At 32.3% G+C, this 23748-nt stretch overlaps 1 protein-coding gene across 28 annotated transcripts in view; it reads right to left on the bottom strand.

Moving 5' to 3' along the window:
• The window catches only part of LOC145249540 (uncharacterized), a 917547-nt gene that overhangs the window by 331631 nt on the left and 562168 nt on the right, over positions 1 to 23748 (bottom strand). For all 28 annotated transcript variants that reach the window (XM_080111167.1, XM_080111174.1, XM_080111165.1 and 25 more), the window contains 3 exons: positions 16727 to 16817; positions 14657 to 15251; positions 3208 to 3374 (listed from right to left, as the gene is read on the bottom strand). In XM_080111167.1, coding sequence (XP_079967293.1) covers positions 3208 to 3374; positions 14657 to 15251; positions 16727 to 16817 — 853 coding nt within the window. The remainder of the gene's footprint in view (positions 1 to 3207; positions 3375 to 14656; positions 15252 to 16726; positions 16818 to 23748) is intronic.

The following is a 23748-nucleotide window of genomic DNA, read 5'->3' as shown; positions in this document are numbered from 1 at the left end:
GGACCAGAGCGACTTGTTAAGGTCACAGGTAGCATAAAAAAGGAAGATTATGTTAAAATATTGGATGAAAACCTGAAAGACTCTGCTAAAGAGCTCTCACTTGGTCGTCGTTGGTGGTTCATGCAAGATAATGACCCAAAGCCAAACTGACTAAGAAATGGCTTGAGGACAATCATATTAATGTTTTGGAGTGGCCATCACAAAGCCCAGACCTTAATCCAATAGTAAATTTATGGAGAACATTAAAATTGAGGGTAATGCAAAGGAAGACTAAGAATCTTATTCAATTGGAGGATTATTGTCAGGAAGAGTGGGTTAAAATTACTACTGAAGAGTGCAACAACTTGGTTGTAAACTATGAAAAGCGACTGAGGAAGGTAATCAAGGCCAAAGGCTATACAATTGATTATTAAATAAATCGTGCCAATAATTTTGAACAATTATGTTTGTTGTTCCTTTGTTATTTATTTTTTCTAAAATCTGATTGCTGCATCGGAAAGGCCAGTTAAAAATACATAATATACTTTGTTATTTTCTTTAATTTAATCCCTTTTTTAGAATTTATTAGACAAAATTTAACTTTTATTTTACCGTGCCAATAAATATGATCATCACTGTATATATATATATAAAACCCTATATATTATTTAATTGGAATTCATTGAAATGAGTATTATTTATTAATTTTATTTATTTCGAACAATTATCCTCATCTTTTTTATTAGTTGTTTCATGATTTTTTTTTTTTTTTTACACAGTGATCACCACTTATCAAGGCCCGGAAGCTACTCAGGGATAAGGGTTATTGCAAGTACATTACGTTAGTGTGGAGATTTGATGAAGTGTTTACTTAAGGGGGCGGTTCATTAGGAATTTGTTAACATTGGACTTGAACACATCCAAGTTGTAGTCCGGTGGGAAGCAGACAGACGGAACAGAGTTCCACAGGCGTGCAGTTCTAAGAAAGAAGCTTTGTTCATGGAATCCACGTTTTGATTTAGGCACAGATAAAGAGTGGGGAAAATTTTGATGTTTCTGCCAACTATTCCTCTGGCCTTCGTCAGGTGGTAACCGCAATGGATAGGAACTAAAAGTAATAAATAATACTCATCTCAATGAATTCCAATTAAATAATATATGCCATTCGGTACGGACCCAACCATGGAAGATCAAATAATAAACATGAATTTATAAGACCAAAAAATTCAACCTTGATTGCACTTCAGGGCCGTGGCGCAGTTGATAGAGACGTTGAATTTCTACGGTTCCAGGTGAGAATTGTCTGAAGATAGCGGTTTCAATCCTATCCAAAGCCGGCCTGAGGCTAACTTGGCCAAAACTGAAGGCAGTAATTGCAGTGAAATGCAGTTTGCAGATTCAGAGTTTCTATCCATCGCGGTTACCACCTGACGAAGGCCAGAGGAATAGTTGGCCGAAACATTGTGAAACAACTAATAAAAAAAGATGAGGATAATTGTTCGCAATAAATAAAATTAATATATAACCCTCATAACCTTTAAATCAATATATATATATATTTCTATCTCTTCTCTACTATTATATAAAAGTAACTTTCCTTCTTCATAGGTGCCGAAACGGCTGAGTTGATCTTTTGCAAATTTCATACAATGGTAATTTATATGTCTGGCAGTGTTCTTAGATATGTTTTGTACAGAAATTCATCCGATAAGTATTGAAAATCACAAAAAGTCCCATCTTAAAAATAGTTTATTTTCTCTTATAGATAAAAAATAATTTTTTCAGGGGAATATTTTATGTTACATCGGCCAAGGGAAATAAAATCTCAGCAAATCATTTTTTCTTAAAAGATTTTATTGCCATTTGAAGATACAGCTCAGTGGTAGTGCATTCAACTACAGGTCGAATGATCCCCCTGTTCAAGCCCAGGTGTGCCTCACCATTTTATTTTAATTTTTTTTCTCATTAAAGATGTTCAATTCACAAGAAAAGAAGATGTACCATTTAAAATCACTACAAACACCATTTCTTTGTTTGCATATTTTAAAACTAAATATTAATTAGAAGTAACTTTTCCAGGGCATTCATTGTCAAGCCCAAATATCAGCTGATGTAATATTGTAAACAAACACAGACGGAATTTGATGAATGACATTATCATTATTATTATTATTATTATTATTTTCTTGTGAATTAGTCCACTGGGAAAATTATTCCTTGTAATATATAATAATCAATAGAGGAGTGATTCTATAATAATACATACACAATCTGCATAACTTAAACAATCATGTATTGTACGACTGGGCAACACCGGGTGGCCAGCTAGTATATATAAGGCATTGCTCATCAGGTAAAACTGGTTCAAGCTGTCCAACCTGCTGAAAAGATATTTACATTGTTGACGTCTAGATTTTGCTTACATTCAGCAGGGGCCGTAAAATAGCGCAGAGCTAGAGGTGTAGACTGTCAGCTTTCAATCCTGGCTTGAAGCACTTACATGCTTAGCTGCACTAATGAACTGTGGATTACAATACATATATATATATATATATATATATATATATATATATATATATATACATATTAAGTAATGTGATTGATTGCACTTTCTCTTTCCTGTATTTTAATTAAACTAGTAATTTCACTGTTACATTGAAATACACTCAGCTCTTTAGACTATTGTTCTAATCTCCTTTATATATATATATATATATATATATATACATATAATCTATGTGTTTGTAAGAATTCAAATGTTCTTTTCCTTTCCCTAAAAATAAACAAAATTTCCATGACCACAGTTGCTTCCCTTATGCTATCCGCCTGAGGAACACAATATTGCAGGGCTGTTTCCCAGTTAATTACAACATGGTAATTTTCAAGTTCAATGGAAACAAATTCTTGTTGACCTATCCTCTTAAATAATCAAATTCTGCCCAATCACCACCATCATTACCAATCATAATGGCATTTTCTCACCGCCTGAAACTCATTTGACTCTTATGCTCAAGTAGTCTTTGCACCTTGATAAGTGATGAAACAAGCTTTTTTTTTTTTTTTTTAAATGTCTAGAGGTTATCTTATTATCTTTTTATTATTTAATCATCCAATTTTAAGAAATTAGATTTATTGCGTTTTGCGTTTGGAGTCTTCGTATTTTACTTTTTTCTTCCACTGAGTTGATAGATAAAAAAAAAAAAAAAAAAAAAATAATGGTATACATACTGTGTATATACATGTTCTCTGCCGTGTGTGCACTTCGGGGATGTCCATATGCATCCGGTGACATGCTAAGGTTCATCATTGACTGACTTGGTGTTGGGTTTTCTCTGGCATCATGATAATAATCTTCATCGGATTCATCTGCTGCTGTCAAGCTACTTAAGCTGTGACTAAAAATTTAAAAAGATCCAAAATACAATTAAATAGTGTAGTTAAAAGAAAAAATCTAAAAAATACAATTAAATAGTATAAATAGTTTTCAAAAAAATCCAAAATATAATTAAAAAGTGTAAATGGTTAAAAAAAAAACAAATAGTGTAAATATTAAAAAAAAGAGATCCAAAACGCAATTGAATAGTGTAAATCGTTAAAAAATAAAAATAAATAAAAAAAGATCTAAAATACAATTGAATAGTGTAAATAGTTACAATAAAATAAAAAAAAAAGACCCAGAATGCAATTGAATAATGTAAATCGTTAAAAATAAATAAAAAGAAAAGTAATTTTTAAAAAATTCAAAATGCAATTGAATAGTGGAAATAGTTAAAAAAAAAAAAAAGAAAAAAAAAAAAAGAAAAAAGAGAAACAAAATACAATTAGTCTAGGTAGATTTGTTTGCTTTGTTGAGTTTTACACGAGGTGAACTCTTTGTCATTTTCTGCAGAGTACCTTTCAGTTCAGGAGGACTCTACCTCCTTGATCTATAAGTGATATGTTCTTTTTAAATTTTAATAAAAGCTAATTCTTTCAACGTTATACGTACTTGCATCATCTAACCATTTAAACATGTCCATACCATCTCAATCTATTCTGGCACAAAACATCAACTATGTTGGGAATGTGCAATCTATTTCTCAATTCTTCTGATAACTTCCTAGCTCTGAGACTTACATGTAATAATAATAATAATGATGATGATGATGATAATAATCTAAATTCATGCTTATATGTACATTATCACTTTTGACCCCTTTTTTAAAAGATGGGATCACTTCAGCACCAAAGTTTGTTTTAATTTAATCTGATAACGCTGACCGGTCGAACATGAAACTTGAAGTAAAATACATTTTCTGAACATGCAACCAAAGCATAGTATCTGGTCTGTCCAAAGATGACACATAATAACTAGGGCTGTGACAACAGCATATTTTTTTCATTGTTTTGACTCCCGAGTATATATCCATTAATATCTTATATGCTTTATATGAATGGATGTGGTTCTGCTGTGTCTAACTGTGTCAGATACATACTTGAGGTCAAAAGAATGAAAAAAATATTCTATTGTCACAGCCCTAATAACACCGAATCATCTGTGTTCACGACAGGTGCATAGAATGGGAATATGTCACAACTTCTTCAAGGGTTTTGGAAATAATGCTATTTTTGTGTGCTTTTTTTCAAGTTGATCCTTCACATTTTTCCTTAATAGAACCTACCCCTCACTGCTAGAAAATCAATGCAATCAGAATGTATTTAATTATGAGCGGGGTTTGACATCGTATACAAATAGGTTGATTTTCTTTTAAGAGATATGATTGAGTTAAATATGTACGACCTATTTTTATTCTTGATGTATTTTCTATTTAGTTTGATATTTTATTCCTGAATAACAGGGGAAGGAGGGGGGTGCCTGACCTTTCTAGTTATAAAATATGCTTAATATATTCATGCAGATTTTGTATTTATTATTCTAGAGCTAATTCTCTATTTAATATTATATATATATATATATATATATATATATATCTTGTACTATTTTCAAAAGTTAAAAAAAAAAATTACTTGGATGTCATCAGCTAAAATCAAAACCAAAATATTTAGCACTCCATCCGCATTCTCTCATTTACCATTCCAGATGCATTTGCTATCATTTGAGTTAACCCAACAGATCAATAAGTTATAAAATTGAATCACTTTTAGCTATGATTAGTTTTACGCATACGCAAAAGTAATAAAAATGTTGGCAAGTTGAAACAAACATTTTGCATTTTAACGTGTTGACTTCTGTACGCATTAGTCATCCATCCAAACAAAGATCTTTGGTGTATTAATAGTATTTCCTGTTAATTTCAGTGTTATGTGACAATAATGTGTCAATAATGCAGTTAACCCGGTACTAACTTGGAGCAACTGGTTTGTGTTCTAAGTTTAGTGCAGAGAGGTTGAAAGGTTGAGACCGACAGCTTTTTGACTTCCATTGACAACGCGTGCACCTCCATCCTAGTAGGGGTTACGAGGCAGGTCAGTGCATTTTAAGTGCAAACTGGTTAACAAGGTGTTATCACCTCCACACATACACCTTAAAATAAATTGGAATGCACATGCATTTCAAGTCAGTCTACAGTCTAGAATTTGAGAGTTAGTTAATTGCAGGCAGTTAGTCTGCTGCTATTCCGAGAAGATGAATGACTTCTCATGGGGGCGACGAGAAAGAGGGATGGATGGAAGATAAACCGAGAACAAGATTCCCACCCTCCTTCTAAGGATGAGCAGAGAAACAGGGATGTGACTTCGACCATGGAGCTGAATAAAGATTCAATTGTCCAGGGAAATGAGATTTGTGTCTGTTTCTATGCAAGAGAGCTTTTGTTCCAAGGTGTGCCGACGTTGAGAACAAGATAGCAAGGACATGGCAAGAAATATGAAAGAAATTATAAAAGGTATATTCTGCTTTGTTTTTATAAACCTCTCAAAAGGGCTGATGTGCCGTAAAAGTAAACATTGACACGCGATATAAACGGACACCCTTTCCCCCCCACATAACAGTAGTTTAAGAGTTTAGCAGTTAAATATTTACACACAGACAGACATACATATATCTGTTTTATTTATATAGAATAGTGTAAATAACTTTTAACATAGTATTGATGTCTTTCATAAATTTGACTTAAAAAATGCATTGCACAAATATAGTACAGAGATGCAAGTAGCCAATAACAAAAAAAGCTAAAATCAGGAAAAATTTCTCAACAATATGTAGAGGGCAATAGAAAAAACAACTTTATTTTCCAAAACCTTACCGAATCGAACCGCCCATACCCTAGGCAAGCTAAACGACTTTCTCCAAAGAAGGAAGTTTAATTAGAATATCAAATTTACAAGCAGCCTCAATCGTTTGTATATCTCCATCAGGAGAGATCACGGTGTTGGCTTTTTGTAGTTCTTACAGGAAACTGAACATTCTCCTACATACAGCACCTGGTCAGTTCCAAATGGTTACCAATTCGGTACTGACCAGGCTCTAGCTTAACTTTGGGCTCAATATGATTATGTTGTATCTAAACAACACTAATCAGTTTAAAGTAAGAAAGTAAAAATTTAAAAAAACAAAAAAAAAAGGAATAGTGTGTATACGACAGGAAGGAAGTGATTCTTTTGCTACAACAAAAGTTATCTAACTCCTCCTCATCATGATTCAATTAAAATCTGTGTAGAAAGACAGCAACGCAAAAAAAAAAAAATTACCTAAACAACACCAATCACATTCAACCAAGTTAAAATTCAGCGCTAGTTTGAATCATGGGTTTTATCTAGGGGAGATAACCAAAAACTCAATTTTCGTTAATTGCTTTTGAAAACTGTTTTCATTAATAATTCATTTTCTACCTTATTGTTTTTGTAATGCTTAGATATTTTAATTCCTGCAACATGACAATTAAGTAGATACCATTAGTTTTACTTGAAATTCAGTATTTCGATTTTTTATTAATGAAAACAATTTTCAAAGATAATTAGCTAAAATTGATTTTTTAGTTATCTCCCCTAAATAAAACCTGTTATTCAATCAAGCATCCAAAATTAAGAAAAAAAAGAAAAGAAAGAAAGAAACACTAAATACATATATAATGGGAAAAGAGACAGGAAGTTATTCTTTGATGAACTTCCTTACCTCATTCATGAATCGTTTTGTAGTATTAGCTTCCATGGCAAAAATAATATTTTCAGAGAGAATTGTCGTAACAGGGGAAAGGAAGGTAAGGCAAAGAAAAAAAAAACATGAAAAGTAAAAAAAAGATTTTAAAAATATGAGAGGGATAATACTATTAAGAATATATCTATTTTTTTCTTACATAAAAATAATCATTTTTGGTGCTTATTCAGATTGCCACTTATGGCGGCATTTAAAATTAAAGAAAATACAGAAATGTAAATATGATGTATGTATCATTCATGGGACGAAAATGAAAAATTGAAAAATTCACGTAATTTGATCAATTAATTATTTTATTCAAGAAAATCACATTTTACTGTTTTGATGAGGGTAAAAAGAAAAAACATCAACGAATTGGTGGCAAGGGCAGATAACCCTAATGCACATGGAAACTGTTAAAATAATCACGGATTACCTCCCCTTATTGTGTTCTCTTGTAAAACATGGCCTCGTCTGTCACTTATCAGTAAAAAAACGGCAAATTTTTTTTCCATAAATAAAAAAATAAACCACTTGATCAATTTTTTGTGATGTTTGAAATATACAATCTTCATTCCGTGACATGCAGGCACGATATAAAAGTTTTTCCTCATTTTTGTTTATTGCTATGAGTGCCAATCTGAATAAGCACCTCGTTTTAAGTTAAAAATTCTGTAAATCAATAAAATGAAGGTCACTTTTTAAAATGTATTCGTTTAAAAGAATTGTATTATTGTATGTTTTAGTTGCTGAGACAACAGAATTTGATTTTAGAATAATTCATTTTAAAATGGGTATATTTTTTTTTTCTTTTTTTTTTTTGAAATATAATAACAATCATTTCATCATACCACTTTCTTCAAACTAAAGCATACTTATTTCCGTATTTTGGTTAAAATCCATTTTTAAGAATAGATCTGATTATGGCGATCTATCTCCAAAACCCTCATAGGTGTTGGTGTGCCATATTTCTATTATATGGATGTTCAACACAAACATAGACCCCTGAATATTGTTGTATGATCTTTGGACAGAACAGATACTACACTTTGAGTCTATCCCAAATTCCAAGAAAGTCTATTTTTATTTGATACAATAGTGACATCAAATGGAATTTTTTAAAAATTATTTCATTTTGAATCAAATATTAAAAGAGGGGGAGCAAGTGGTGATAAAGCAGTGCCAACATGAAAATGCCTTAGCAAATCATTACACAGATTTTATTTATTTATTTTTTTTTTTTTTTCAGTGCTTTTACTGACATGTCCATGGAGATTAGAAAAGTGGATTTTGGGTTTACCAGTCTTGTAAGTCTCACTTCCCTCATTTTGTCCTTAAATCCTCACATTCCGTGAGTGATGTTTCTGACAAAGGAAAGAATTGCTGTTTCCTGGGTTAGACTCCAAATAACATTGATCGTTTGCAAGTTTTTTTTTATCTTGAAGTGGTATTTTTTTTAGCTCCTTAAATCAAGTGGCTTCATACTTTATTTAGAATAATTTTCATTAAAAAAAAAATCCAAATTAATTAAATTGAAATCTGGAAGAGTCCAAATCAATAAAATCATTTTTCTTTCTTTTTGTTTTTAGTTAATTAAAAAAAATTAAACTTTTTGTTTGAACTAGTCTTCCGTCTATTTTTTCCTTTTGCATTTATTCGGTCTCACATGAGTCTGCAAGTAATTGCTTGATTGCAACAATTATGTTTAGACTGATGAGTCACATAATTTGTTGCCAGAGCTCCTGAAAGATTTTATATGCAGCACTTAATACCCCCCCCTCCCAAATCTTCCATCAGGCTCAACGTTGCTTAACTTTGGTGAATTAGTGCATCAACGTAATTTTATTTAAGTAGAACTATTCTCGTTAATACATTGTTTTGTTTTAAATTCCCGAAACAGTGTTTCAGTGATCTCTGAAACAACATTAGGACTATTGTGAATTCTTGAAAGCAAATTGATTCAGTGATTATAGGAAATTAATTGACTTACTGGCAAAATAATTTTTCAATGAAAGACAATTTTTTTTTTCTTCTTAAATATATAGTTTTAAAAGTTGAAGAAAAAAAAAACTTTCAAAGTCACTGCAGGGAAACATGTGAAGCTTCCTCCTGATGAATTGCAATGGGTTCCTAAATAGACCACTTGGAAGACAATGTCTGATAATATAAAATATGGTAAATTAATAAAAAAAATTTTGGAATTTAATACATACAGAGCGTTCTTCGTAATTTTAGAGGCAGCACACTTTAAACTGACAACTCTATTCTCTTTAACTGCAGATTTGGTAACTATCAATTATTTTGAGTTCAGCTTGGTTTGGCAATTCATCGTGAGGAAACTCACACCTGGGCAGCGTTTGGAAATTGTGCAAATCTATTTCGAAAATCACAGTTCAGTTTGAGCAACACATTGTGCATTACGTGAGTTTTATGGTGCTCATAATCGACCATCAGAATGAATAATTAGAGAACGTGTGAATTGTTTTTGAACTACACTCATTGTAATGATAATATCCATCCCGTAAGACATCGTTCAGTGCGAACACAACCAGCAATTACTGCTGTACAGCATAGTGTTCATGATGCTGCAAATGTGTCAATTCATCAACGTACTCAGCAAATTAAACTTGTGCACTTCGACTTTATGGGAAATTTCGTGTAAAGATTTCAATTCACATACTTACATGATTCAACTTTGTTTTGTTTTTTTGGGGTTTTTTTTTTACAAAGGAATCACCACTTATCAAGGCCCGGAGGCCATTTGAGGATAAGGGTTAATAAGTGTACAGTGGTCAATTGGACAATGTCGTAATAATTGTTAGTAGTGGAAATTTGGTAAAGTGGATTACTTAAGGGGAACAGCACATTAAGAACTTGTTTACGTTGGACTTGAAGATGACCATATTATAATCAGCTTGAAAGCAGGCAAAAGGGATAGAGTTCCACAGGTGTGCAGTTCTAAGGAAGAAACTTTGTTCATGGAATCTACGATTAGGTTTAGGCACAGATAAAGAATGGGGGAAATTATTGATAGTGTTTTCTGCTAGACGGGTGTTTCTTGTGAGGGGGGTGCTACAAATTGGAGCTCAGTCGAGCACTTGCCATGAAAATAACAATAAAGCAAAGACAAACTTGCAACATCTCTTCTGTGAGAAAGAGATTGCAGGGAAGAGAAAAGGGCATCTCCTACGAGGCTACAAAATCTATTTTGAACTCTATCAAGGCAGGAGAAGTCCTTTCTAGCAGCTCCTGCCCAGATGTGGCAACAGTACTCAATCCTTGGACATACCTAGCTCTTATATAAATAGAGAATTGCATCAGCAGTGAGATATCTACTGGATCAATAGAAGGATCCCACCATTTTTCCAGCGGCCTAGGCAATGGATTTGATATATGTGTTCCATTTCAGATCAGGAGTAAAGGTCAAGCCCAGAAGCTTGTCAAAACATGAGGCCTCCCCAAGACGAGAGCCATTCATTTCAATTGATGCCAGATAGGGATCAGAGCGTTGATGATGTAAAGATAAAAGTTTGGTTTTGGATGCATTAAAAGTAATCAGCCACCTCCTTCCCCAATTGTACCACGTGCTGAAGATCAGAGAAAAGAGAATCGGAAAGAACTTGGTCCGCATTTTTATTGGTTACAAAATAGGTGACCGATTTATCAGAATGTTGTAACTAAAAAGTGAAAATGTCGAAATAATGTTTTTTATTCAAATTTTTTTTCATAATCTGGTTAAATTATTATCCAATCAATAATAATCCAGCGAAACCCCCCCCCCCAAAAAAAAAACCTGTCAGTATACAAATTGCGCATGGGGTGATGGTTGTTCAATTCTGCCTAATAATTGATTAAGAATTTACTCTAAATACAAAATCTGCATAAATTAAAAATATATTTAAGCGTATTTTACGATCGGTAATGCTGGGCAGCCTGCCAGTATATATCATAATTATGGGACGATTCCTAAATTTTTCTTTTTTTTAAATATTTACTCAGAGTTGTTTTTCTTTAGATTACCATTAAACCCCATGGGATATAAGGTGTATATTTTCGTGAATGTGAAAAATACACTTGTGTAGGTAATCTACAGATTTTGATTTTGTTTGTAGCTTAAAAGCAATACATATTTACCATTTTATCTTTAGTAGCAGTAATGGAAAATTAAGTTTTAAACGAACACAAACCAAATGATAAAACTACAAAAACTGTTTTTGGCATGAGAAAGTGGGCACAAATTTTTCCCATTCTAATACTGATTCCGATACCTTAAAAAGTTTAAATTTTCTCGACTTCCAATTCCAGTTAATCATCCCAACACTAATTGGGTTTGTATTACTGTACACATAGATTCGAAAAAGTTGTCAAAAAAACAAATATATAACAAATAAATGTTAACAAAGGCAAGATAACTTACTTTTCTACCTAACTGGATATATTTTTTGTGTTTTTATTCAATATAACATGTTTATTCAGCTCGAAAAGCCTACAGTGTTTACCGATGTATTGGAAAATTCCAAATGGCGCCCAGCACTCTCTTTAACACGGTAAGTTCAGGAAAAGATGTCATAAATAATAAACTAGACAAAATACTGTTAGAAATTCGCTCATTATATGTTACCGTGACATAAGTTGACATATATTCGGTGTTTTTTAATAGTATTTTGTCTAGTTTATTATTTATAACACTTTTTCCCAAACTTACCGTGTTAAAGAGAGAGTCAGTCGCCATTTTGAATTTTCCAATACATCGGTAAACACTGCATGTTTTTCAAACTGAATAAACATGCTACATTGAATAAAAAAATAAAAAAAATGTATCCAGTTTGGTAGAAAAGTAACTTATCTTGCCTTTGATAATATTTATTTGCTATATATTTGTTTTTTGACAACTTTTTCGAATCTATGTGTACAGTAATACAAACCCCACTAATTATATATATATATGTCTTGGAAGTTTTTTTAACCTATAAAACTATATATATATATATATATATATATATATATATATATATATATATATATATATATAAAAAAAAGTAACTATTTCATTTTTATATTTTTTAATCATTTGTTAGAAAGCTATTTAGCAATCACTGCATCAAGTTTCCCTCTCAAATTCACAATAGTCCTAAAGTTCATTTAAGGGATCATCAATTGTTAACCATGAAACACTTTTGGGGATTTAAAAATAAAACAGTATATTAAATCATGGCTTCCTAGCAGTGTTGATCAAACACCACCTCCCATAATCACGAGAACAAAAAAAAATGTTCCAGATATTGGATCTAGTTATCTACTTTCGATTAATTTGGCTAACCTATTCAAGTTATAAAAAAATTTGGCAAAGGGGGGGGGGGGGCAGAGATTGGAGTTCAGACGAGCACCTGCCATGGAAATAACGATAAAACAAGGATAGGCTCGCAACGTCTCTTCTGTGGGAGAGAGGTTGAAGGGTAGAGAAAAGGGCATCCCCCACTAAGCCACAAAGTCTATTTTGTACTCTGTCAAGGCAGGATAGGCTGTTTTTAGCAGCTCCTGCCCAGATATGGCAGCAGTATTCCATCCTTTCCATTCCATCTCGGTTGCATCTGTCAATAAAATACCCCTGCATAGATAATACACATCTTACATACCAATAAAATAGAACTACCCCCCCCCCCGTGCCTTAAAACAAACTACCCACATTCAAGACTATGATAGAAACCCTATACACCTTTTTGCATTACACTTTATATAATATGCGCCTCCTTTATCTTAGTAATCGATATAACTCAAATTTTATTTATTAATTTCGTTCCTGATGAATCCCACGCTAGACGTCGCATCCCCATTATTTTTCCTAGCATCTTCTCTACTCTTCTGATGAGAAGCATTAGGCTTCGAAATGACTTGGTATAAAGAGTCTCCTCTATCCCCCAACTAAATTTTTGTATACCCTTATTGAATAAATTAACCATTCTATATTTACCAATATATAGTTTTTGTAACAGAGTTCATATAATTGTGCTCAAAAGTAAATAGAGCTATTTATTTCAACATTTTTGTTCATATACAATATTGGTATTCATGTACAAATTTCACTACACTGGCATGACAATGTTTTGATTTGTAGTTATTAATAACTAAGATCTGCTCTGACAAAAAGTCTGTCTTTCCTTTCGATGTTCATATTGAAAAATATGAATATATAAAAGAAAAAATCAATCATTTCGCCTGAAAAAAAATCTTAATTACTAATAACTACAGATTGAAACATTGTCATGCCAGTATAGCAAAGTTGTACATGTCTGTATAAATCGGTTTGTTTTACTGTACACATAGATTCGAAAAAGTTGTCAAAAAACAAATATATAGCAAATAAATGTTATCAAAGGCAAGATAAGTTACTCTTCTACCTATCTGGAAAAGCTTTTAGTGGTTTTGCTCACTTTAAAAGGTGTAATCAGTGTTTATCAATATATTTGAAAAAGACAAATGGCGGTTAGCTCTCTGTTGAATACATTAAGTTTGGGAAAATGAGTTCAAACTAAAACCTTATACAAAATACGTGTTAGAAACCCACAGAGAAAAAGGGGGGGGGGATAACTATTACCAAAGTAAGTTATTCTTAAGGAAATATTATTGAAAAAATTAGTAAAAAAAAAAACAAATACTATATCTACTATTTTGTGATTTGTTTATATAAAAAATAAAATATTTAATAATAGTTATAAGCACTTTAAATCACGTAAATATTGGATCCATGCAAAGTAGGCACGTTTGTTTATGTTACTGTCTAAACAAAAATGGATACTATTTACCTCAGATTCAACGTTTACCAAATGTTAAGCATACTAAATATTTTTTTTTTAAACACAAATAAGTCACAATTGAAAAGGTAAAACAAAATAAATTGATCTTGGCTAATCTCATAACGGTATTTTCTTTAAAATAATTCATGTTGGTAATAGTAATAATTAGTATACATATAAATATTAGAGAAAAAGAGAGATAGGTGACCCATGACACTTTGAGTCATGGGTCATCTATGGAGACAGTGACAAATATATATATATATATATATATATATATATATATATATATATATATATATATATATATATATAGTAACCATTACTATTACCAGCATGAAATATTTTTTAAGGAAATATCGTTGGAAAACTAATCAAAAATATTTAGCTTTACCTGTTTGTGATCTATTTGTGTTAAAAAAAAAAGAAAAGAAAAAAAGATTATTTAATAGAAGTTATAAGCATTTTAAGTTGCATAAATATTGAATCTGAGCAAAGTAGTCATCTTTGTTTACATTACCGGCTATTCCTTTTTTTTTTTTTTTTGACACAAATAGGTCACAATCGATTAGGTAAAAACCAGATAAATTGATTTTGCCTAAATTTTATAAAAGAATTACCGTTGCTGATAGTAATGATTACAATAGATAAATATTATAGAGGGAGAGAGAGAGAGAGAAAGAGACACACACAGATTCCAATAAAAGACCAAAAACAAATCTGACGCTTAGAAACGAATTCCACTCACCTTTTGCTGCCCAAAGAAGCCATTGTTGATTTTACATGATTCCAAAAATTCTTCTGTGACGATTCAGAAGTCGCACGATGGTGTCCCTTAGCTTCCTTGTGGTATCCCACAACTGAGTGATCCCCATGTCCCCCTCCGCCTGCAGCCGCGTCCTTACCCCTGCCCAAAACAGAAGCTGCCCCAGCTGTTGACGATGACAATGAAGAAGCAGCAGCAGCAGCGACCACACTTGTAGTCGTTGTCGTTGCAGTGGAAAAGTTGATGCTGTCCTCCGCGTGCGAACCGTCTCCAGTTGATTTGATGAAGGCCTCTACAATTGACGACACACTGGCTGCAGAAGTGCTAGTAGTGGAAGCAGCAGCAACAGATGATGCAGCGGCACTGCCAGCACTGGGGAAGCGTGGCAAATTATCCTCAGAACTCTCCACTGTAACGCCATTAATACAGATGCGGACACCAGGTTCATTACTATCCAATGCATAAACGTCCGACGCATAAATGTTTGATGTTTCGTCGGTACCAAAGACAATGCTGTTATCGCCTGAATAATGATGCCTAGAGCCAGGACCTAGATCTAGCATTGATTTATGATGGTCTGAAAACAGAAAAGGAAGAACACAAATTAAGTTGGTGCAAAAATAATGTCATTTTTTATCAGATATACATACGTAAAAAAAATGATATTTTCGGACCAACCTAACATATATATATATATATATATATATATATATATATATATATATATATATATATATATATATATATATATGATGGAAAAAAGAAACAAACAAAATTCTACATACATTCATCAAGGTTTAATTTTTTATTTCTTAAGTTAATAATATACGACAAAATGTTGAATACGTAAAGAATTTGACTTTTTTTTCTGATTATATATATATATATATATGAATAAAATTAAGCTGCAAAAAATAGATTTTCAATTCGACAAACCTATTAGAATAAAAGCTCTACCGATTAAGAAGAGCGAAACTTTTTTATTTCTTTTATTGTTTCTTTCTGGCCCGTCTTTCTTTTGTTGCTGTCTCAATGTCCCTCCCTCAATTTTTTCCATTTTTAATCTGAATGTTTTTAAAGTCGTTGTCTTTTTACCCTTATATCTGTATAATGCCAGCTTTTTTCCTCTTTTTATGAGAAGCATTTAGCTTTGAAATCCCATGGTTAAAGAGGTTTCTTCCCTAGTTTACTTTTCTCTAACCCTTATTGACTTGATCATGCAATAAAGTTCCTATGCAACCTTACTCTTTATCCTTCTAACATTATATATATATATATATATATATATATATATATATATATATATATATATATATATATATATATAAGAATAAAGTTAGAAGGATAAAGAGTAAGGTTGCATAGGAACTTTATTGCATGATCAAGTCAATAAGTGTTAGAGAAAAGTAAATTAGGGAAGAAACCTCTTTAGCCATGGGATTTCAAAGCTAAATGCTTCTCATAAGGATAAAGAGTAAGGTTGCATAGGAACTTTATTGCATGATCAAGTCAATATATATATATATATATATATATATATATAAAGAGAAAAGAAATTAAAACTAAGTTGAAATTTACAATTAAATTTATTGTTCCACTGAATACTCAAAAAAAAAAAAATTTACAAAGTCCTTATTCCGTGGAGTTTCAAATAATGCAATTCTTGCTATTTTTCTCAGAGGACAGAAAGAAATCAACAAATTATATTTGTCACAATGCTAGAATTTGCTGGTTATGGCATTACATGAAACCGCGATTTCAATTCAATAGTCATAAATTGCAGAGATGTACATGTCCCTCAAAAAATAACAAGTGAAAAAATGTAGATGTAAAAAATAATAAAAACAAACCGGGGCATAAAGTTGCAGCTTGCACGAAGACTCTTTTAAAGGTTATATATATATATATATATATATATATATATATATATATATATATATATATATATATATATTTTAAATAATAGAATTTAAAATTAGTTGATTCCAGCATCTGAGATGATATGCATTAAGCTAAATCCACACCCATGAAACATAAAATGAATCAACTAACCTGAATTAGCTTTGTTTGGGGGAGTACATCTTCCCTGGATGTCAAGGGTTGGACATGAGCCGTATCTTTGGAGTCTTTCACCTTTTATGTTCTGAAATCAATTATAAAAGAAGAAATCAGCTAATTAGAAAAAAAAAAAGAAAAAACAACATATATAAGTCATCAGATGTAGCAGCTTCCACCTCCCCATAAAGTCTAGCCCTTCCTATCCTGGTAAGGATGATGGCAACATGGTAGTGCCAGGACTCTTGTAAAACTCCAGGAGTGGTCAACATAAGAATCTAATATCCATTGTTAGTCTCAGTCTTTAACTGTATTTTCATTAATTTCTGATGTTTGAATGATTCCTGAAGCCTAACGTGGTCAATGCTGAGCTCCAATCCATGATCCTGTCCTGACTTTCACAAAAAACACTCATCTAGCTGAAACCACCATCAATAATTTCCTCCACTCTTTCTGTGTGCCTAAACCTAAACATACATTCCATGAGCAAAGCTTCTTTCTTAGAACTGCACACCTGTGGAACTCTGTTCTATTTTCCTGCTTTCCAACTGACTACAATAGGGTTGTCTTCAAGTCCAACGTGAACAAATTCTTGATGAGCCATCTGCTTAAGTAATCGAATTTACCAAATTTCCACTACTAATGATAACTACGACATGTTCCCTTATCATTAACTCTTATCCTTGAGTGGCTTCTGGGCCTTGATAAGTGGTGACTCCTTTGTAAGCAAAAAAAAATAAATAAATAAAATAAAAAGGTCTCCATCTTGTTGAGCTGCCTTCTGTATCATTTTAATTTCCATCAACCTGATCCAAAGGGTTAATACCTGTCATGCTACAACCATTCAAGTCACTTTGTACTAGTGATGGGACGATTCCAATATTTTTCCCAATTCCGATACAATTCCGATTCCTTATAAATCTCAAAATATTTAACTATAAAAGTGTTTTTTTTGGTCCAGATTCCCGTAAATACACATCTTAAGTGTGCCTATAATTCTCAGACATAAAAAAAACACTTGTGAGGGGAGGGGGGGTTATCTAGAGATTTTAGTCTTACTGGAGTTTAAAATCAATAAATATTTATTATTTTATTATTACTACAAGCAGTGGAAGATGTTTCTTAAACCCAAATCAAATAAAAAAAAAAAGATAATTTAAGGAATCGGTTCAAGCATCGGAAAATAAGCTCAAATTTTTTTTTGATTCTGATATCGATTCCGATACCCCCCAAAAACTCTGATTTTTACGATTCCCGATTCTGATTAATCGTCCCAACACTACTTCGTACGCACTCAAACAGATCTTCCTTAATGTTCCATTCACCTTCATGCCTGTGGTATTCATGCATGGTAGCTGTACTGGGGCAAACCATCTGCGACAAAAATTTTCTTTTCAAATTGACTAATGCTAATAGTACTTCCATCTTGTTCCTCATTTTTTGTTTTGCAATCATTTGCCAGATAAGACAATTTGTAATCTAGCTTCTTTTGAAGGTTGTTAAAACTATATTTAAGTGTCATAACATAATTTTACTACATCCAGCATGTATGAACTCACCATGCGAATTCTAATGTAATTTTAACTAATAGTTTTGGAGTCTATAAATATTCATAACTAATAGTAGTAGTATGTTCATTTTTACCTCTATGAGGAAACAAGTATCAAGGAACCTTCATGCTAAATTTAATCCAAGGTTGTAAGTGTTTATTATTAGTAGTACCCTGTGGAACAACAAAATTGTCGCCCTAGAAAAGATAACATGATTCCATTTCTGCTTGAGGAAAATTGGTTTTTCTTTTATTGTTGCAGACCATCTACTAGTTGACCAGTAGTGTACAAATCCAACAAATCCCACTAGGTCTTCCTTAGTGTGCTTTGCCGCCTCATGCCTGTGATACCCATACGTTTTACTGAGTTGACTGTACATGTCCAAACAACCTGAGATGCTGAGTGCCTAAGGCATCACATCTTAATCAAATTCTTATTATTTCATCGACCGTCTTTAATCCTGTCAAAATGTTGTTTCATCATTCAACTAACAAACTCATTAATCCTATCCCCCTCACCATATGTGTGGCAGTGTATAAGTAAAAACTTGAGCCAATAGAAGGATATTAAGTGTGCATGTAAAGAGATAAGAAGTCATTATTTGATGAAAATAAATGTCATGTAACTCTTCTACCCCCATCAGGAATCAGGAGTAGGGAGGCAAAAAAGGCCACCGCCCACTAGATTTTGAAGCTGGTGCATATTTATTTTATAAATAGCTTCTAATAAATTAATATTCTGCAATATAAAGTTGTAATTATCCATTGTTATATTTTGTTTGATAACTGCTAGGTATAAGCGTGGGTTATTTGGGCTATATTTAGTTTTAAGCAGGGGGGGGGGGGTAAGAGATGGAAGTGAAAACTATTTTTGAAAATTCAGATATCTCTGATTTTTGCTAAATTTTGATAATAGGTATTATCAAACATAAATTAATTCTCCAAATTTCGCTATTTTGGGAAGGATTTTAAAGGCCTAATATGAACACAACTATTTGAAATGTCAAATATTTCAGATTTGCACTAAATTTGATCCATAGTCAGTAGACACTGATTTAGTAAGATTCCCTGAATTTCAATTTCTTTTTAAGAACCCTTAAAGCTTAAGCCTTAAATTTTAGACATTTTCTATGCTCAGAATAATGTAGGTCCTTGATATGACCTTAAACTATATCCGATGGTGAAGCCCCAGCTTGTGGCTTTGGGGAGTGTGGATCCACCCTTTTATTGCCATTGCTCCCAGGTCCACTCTGACCCGGAGTGGTAGTACCTGTTAGGGTCCCAACTATGGGTTAAATAGAAACTGACTTGGAAAAACATATTCTACTAAAAAACTTTTTTGCAAATCACTGGATTCGGCATTAAATAACCTGAAAAGGGTTGATACACCGTAAAACAAAACAACCAACCATCAGAATCATGTGATGACTTTTGATCAAACTTGGAATAAGCATTCTAGACCTAAGGTTAAGAAGCATTAGATCTTGATTTTTTTTTTAAATAGGAATCACCACTTATCAAGGCCCGTACACCACTCGAGGACAAGGATTAAAGTGTGTACGATAGTCAATGGGACAATATCGTAGTAATCATTAGTAGTGGAAATTTGATAAATTGGATTACTTAAGGGGATGGCTCATCAAGAACTTGTTTACATTGGACTTGAAGATGACCATATTGTAGTCAGCTGGAAAGCAGGCAAATGGAAGAGAGCTGCACAGGTGTGCATTTTTAAGAAAGAAACTTTGTTCATAGAATCTATGATTAGGTTTAGGCACAGATAAAAGTGAGGGAAATTATTAATAGTGTTTTCAGCTAGATGAGTGTTTCTCGTGAAAGTTTGGTGAGGGGGGGCATCATAGATTGGAGCTCAGACAAGCGCTTGTCATGAAAGAACGATAAAGCAGAGATGGGCTTGCAACGTCTCTTCTGTGAGAAAGAGGTTGCTGGGAAGAGAAAAGGGCATCCTCTGCTAGGCTACGAAGTCTATTCTGAACTCTGTCAAGGCAGAATAAGGTCTTTCTAGCAGCTCCTGCCCAGATGTGGCAACAGTACTCCATCCTTGGACGTACCTGGCTCTTATATAGGTAGAGAATTGCATCTACTGTATTGATAGAAGGATCTCACCATTTTTCCAGCAACCTTGGCAACAGATTTGATGTATGTGTTCCATTTCAGATCAGGAGTAAAAGTTAAGCCCAGAAGCTTATCAAAAACAAGATCAGAGGAGAGAGAATCAGAGAAAACTTGGTCGTTTACGGCCTTTGATGTGCTACCATAGATCTAAGGATGTGATTTGGAAGATCATTGATGTAGATCAGAAAGAGAGTTGGTCCCCAGATGGATCCCTGAGGGACTCCAGCATTAATAATGTGAGCTTCTGATTTCTGCCCATCAATCACTACTTTTATGAAACTATCAGAGAGATTTCAATCTTCCGAAGAGATTATAAAATTGGTTTAAAACTGTTTTGCTCAAAGAATTAATTTTACCAGTCCTGAGACGGATATTTTCTGGTGTGTGTGGGTATACAACAAAAACACACTGGAATATTTTATATTTTAAGGTGGGGATCACAATCTATAAAAATTTAACAAGTAAAGAGCATCTGCTTCCTGCCTAGTTACCAATAAGTCCACATGTGTAAGTGAATGAGCTGCCATTTTCCAAAAAGACAGCCATATAGGTTCTCTTTGTTTGGATTTGAAACCTACGGTACTGATGTTGTCCTGATCTTCTATAAAACATATGTAAATAAATTTTGAATTTTTCTCAATAACTGAGCACTTTGTTGAGGTTCCTTCGCACCAAATATATTAAGGGTGCTTCAAAAGTCATTGCAAATTGCATTGTTATGATGATTAAACTTATGCATTCATGACCTGAAAGTTTCATCCCTCTGCTGCCAATATTGATGGTGTGAGACTCTAAGAAAGCATATAATGGTTTTTGATCAAAGCAATCCCTATCATGGATGTACATCAGAAGTAGAGTGAGAATGGTGATGACTATGTAGAAAAATAAATTCTGGAGCACAAAAGATTGCTCATTTTAATGGTACTGTTCCCGTCTTCATAGCTCTTTAACTTTTTTAGTAAAAAAAAAATAAGAGGCTTTACTTTTAGAAAGACCACTGTATGTATATATATGTGTGTGTGTGTGTGTATTACAATAGAAAAATGCGAGTATGAAAAGTAATATGGTTAAGCTTAAACATGGAAAAGTAAATGACTAGTTGTTAAAACTGGAAAAGAAAAGGGACAAGATATTTTAGTAAAAAATATAATGAATTTATAACTTGAAATATTGCAGCATTAAGAATTGATTATATAATATAAATTGAATTTTAAAAAAATTTTGATACTGCAATATTTTAAGTTATAAATTCATTATATTTTTTTACTAGAATATCTTGTCCTTTTCTTATCCAGTTTTAAGAACTAGTCCTTTACTTTTCCATGTTAAGCTTAACCATATTACTTTTCATGTTCGCATTTTTCTATTGTAATCCATGATTTTTCCAGACTTCCAATAAATTCACTTGTCCTTTGTTTAATTTCAGTCTTATGTTTTTTGTCCCCATAAACACATATGTAATAACAATGTACGGCACTCGTCTGCTTTCAATAAAATCCCCCCAATTATCTCTTTTTCATGCTTTCATTCTCTCTGTTTCACTTGTTATTTCTCTCTTTGTAACAGCAGTGAATTGGTAGCTACAGTAGTTGCTGAAGCGACGTGGTTGCTATGGAAATCAGTCATAAAAAGCGTCGCTCACCTCCTTACTTATCTTTATGATTTTGAACACCAGAAAATTCATCATAACTTTTGTTTTACTGAACGAAAATGGAAATTTTTTTTTTTTTTTTGCAATCTAGTTGAGAAAGTGATCTATAAACTGTAATAATTGTTTGAAATTTGGTAAAAAATGAGTGAGTGGTGAAGCTTTAAAGCAATTCTAAATGACTAAAACTACCACTTAACCATATATTAAAACACTACAGTATATATATATATATATATATATATATATATATATATATATATATATATATATAACTATTTCATTTATTCACATAAATTTACTATACGAAAGTATAGATTTATGCGTAAACTTTAAGTATTTACTTCAAAAGTGCTCAATACGTAGGTAGAGCTAGTTAGTAATTTATAAAATATATATGGCGATTAAGCTACACTGAATATTCTGCGTTTCATCCAACTATAGGATTCGTCAGGCTTATGCGCGAATTCTGTCGTTGCTTCTTGTTTTTATACATGTTGAGGATTACTAGTTGGCCAATCAGCTTTCTAGTATCCACCGCTCCCCTTCCTACCAGCCAATGGGCATGCATTTTATCAAACAAAGGATCTGTTTTAGAGCTAGGTTAGTGGTTTTAGGTGGCCGTTCTGCTTTTTTTCTTTTTTTTTTTTTTTTTTTAAGTACATATAAATATACCTATGTGTACACAATAATGCATATATATATATATATATATATATATATATATATATATATATATATATATATATATATATACACATATGCGTGTGATCGTTTATGTATATTCATGTTTATTTAATTTATTTATTTTTTTTTTTCTATTGTTATTGTTAGTTTTAAAGCTATTTTGTATCGCTATCCTAGAGTAAGTTTTATTTTGTGAACACAATTGTTTGCTATTTCCCGCCTACAGTTTAATAGATTTTGAGGTTCTTTAAAGTACAGGATAGAAAATTTTTCATGGAGGCATAATTTACATGGGTCGTCTAAATGTCTGCATGTGGTAGCTTGTCTTATTATTTTCCATTCGACTACCGGCGAATGTCCGCTTTCTTTGAGTTCCCAGTATTTATTCGCTAGTGTTGTTTTTATACGGTGTTTTTTATTTTTGAATGTGCTTTTGTGGTCATAGTATCGGGTTTTGAAATCTAAGGAAGTCATGCCTATGTAATATTTTTCGTTATATGTATATATATGTGCATTATTGTGTACACATAGGTATATTTATATGTACTTTAAAAAAAAAAAAAAAAAAAAAAAAAAAGAAGCAGAACGGCCACCTAAAACCACTAACCTAGCTCTAAAACAGATCCTTTGTTTGATAAAATGCATGCCCATTGGCTGGTAGGAAGGGGAGCGGTGGATACTAGAAAGCTGATTGGCCAACTAGTAATCCTCAACATGTATAAAAACAAGAAGCAACGACAGAATTCGCGCATAAGCCTGAAGAATCCTATAGTTGGATGAAACGCAGAATATTCAGTGTAGCTTAATCGCCATATATATTTTATAAATTACTATATATATATCTATATATATATCTATATATATATATATATATATATATATATATATATATATATTAACACTATTCAAACAGTATATATATATATATGGATCACTGTCTGACTGATGTATATGAACATTTAAAATTAAGATGTTTAAATTCAACGTTATTTCACGCGG

Source organism: Euprymna scolopes, chromosome 28 (assembly GCF_053919585.1).
Source record: "Euprymna scolopes isolate OS-2025 chromosome 28, ASM5391958v1, whole genome shotgun sequence".
In the NCBI taxonomy this organism is placed as follows: domain Eukaryota; kingdom Metazoa; phylum Mollusca; class Cephalopoda; order Sepiida; family Sepiolidae; genus Euprymna; species Euprymna scolopes.
The sequence above is the reverse complement of the archived record's forward strand: the minus strand, read 5'-3'. Positions and strand labels throughout refer to the sequence as shown.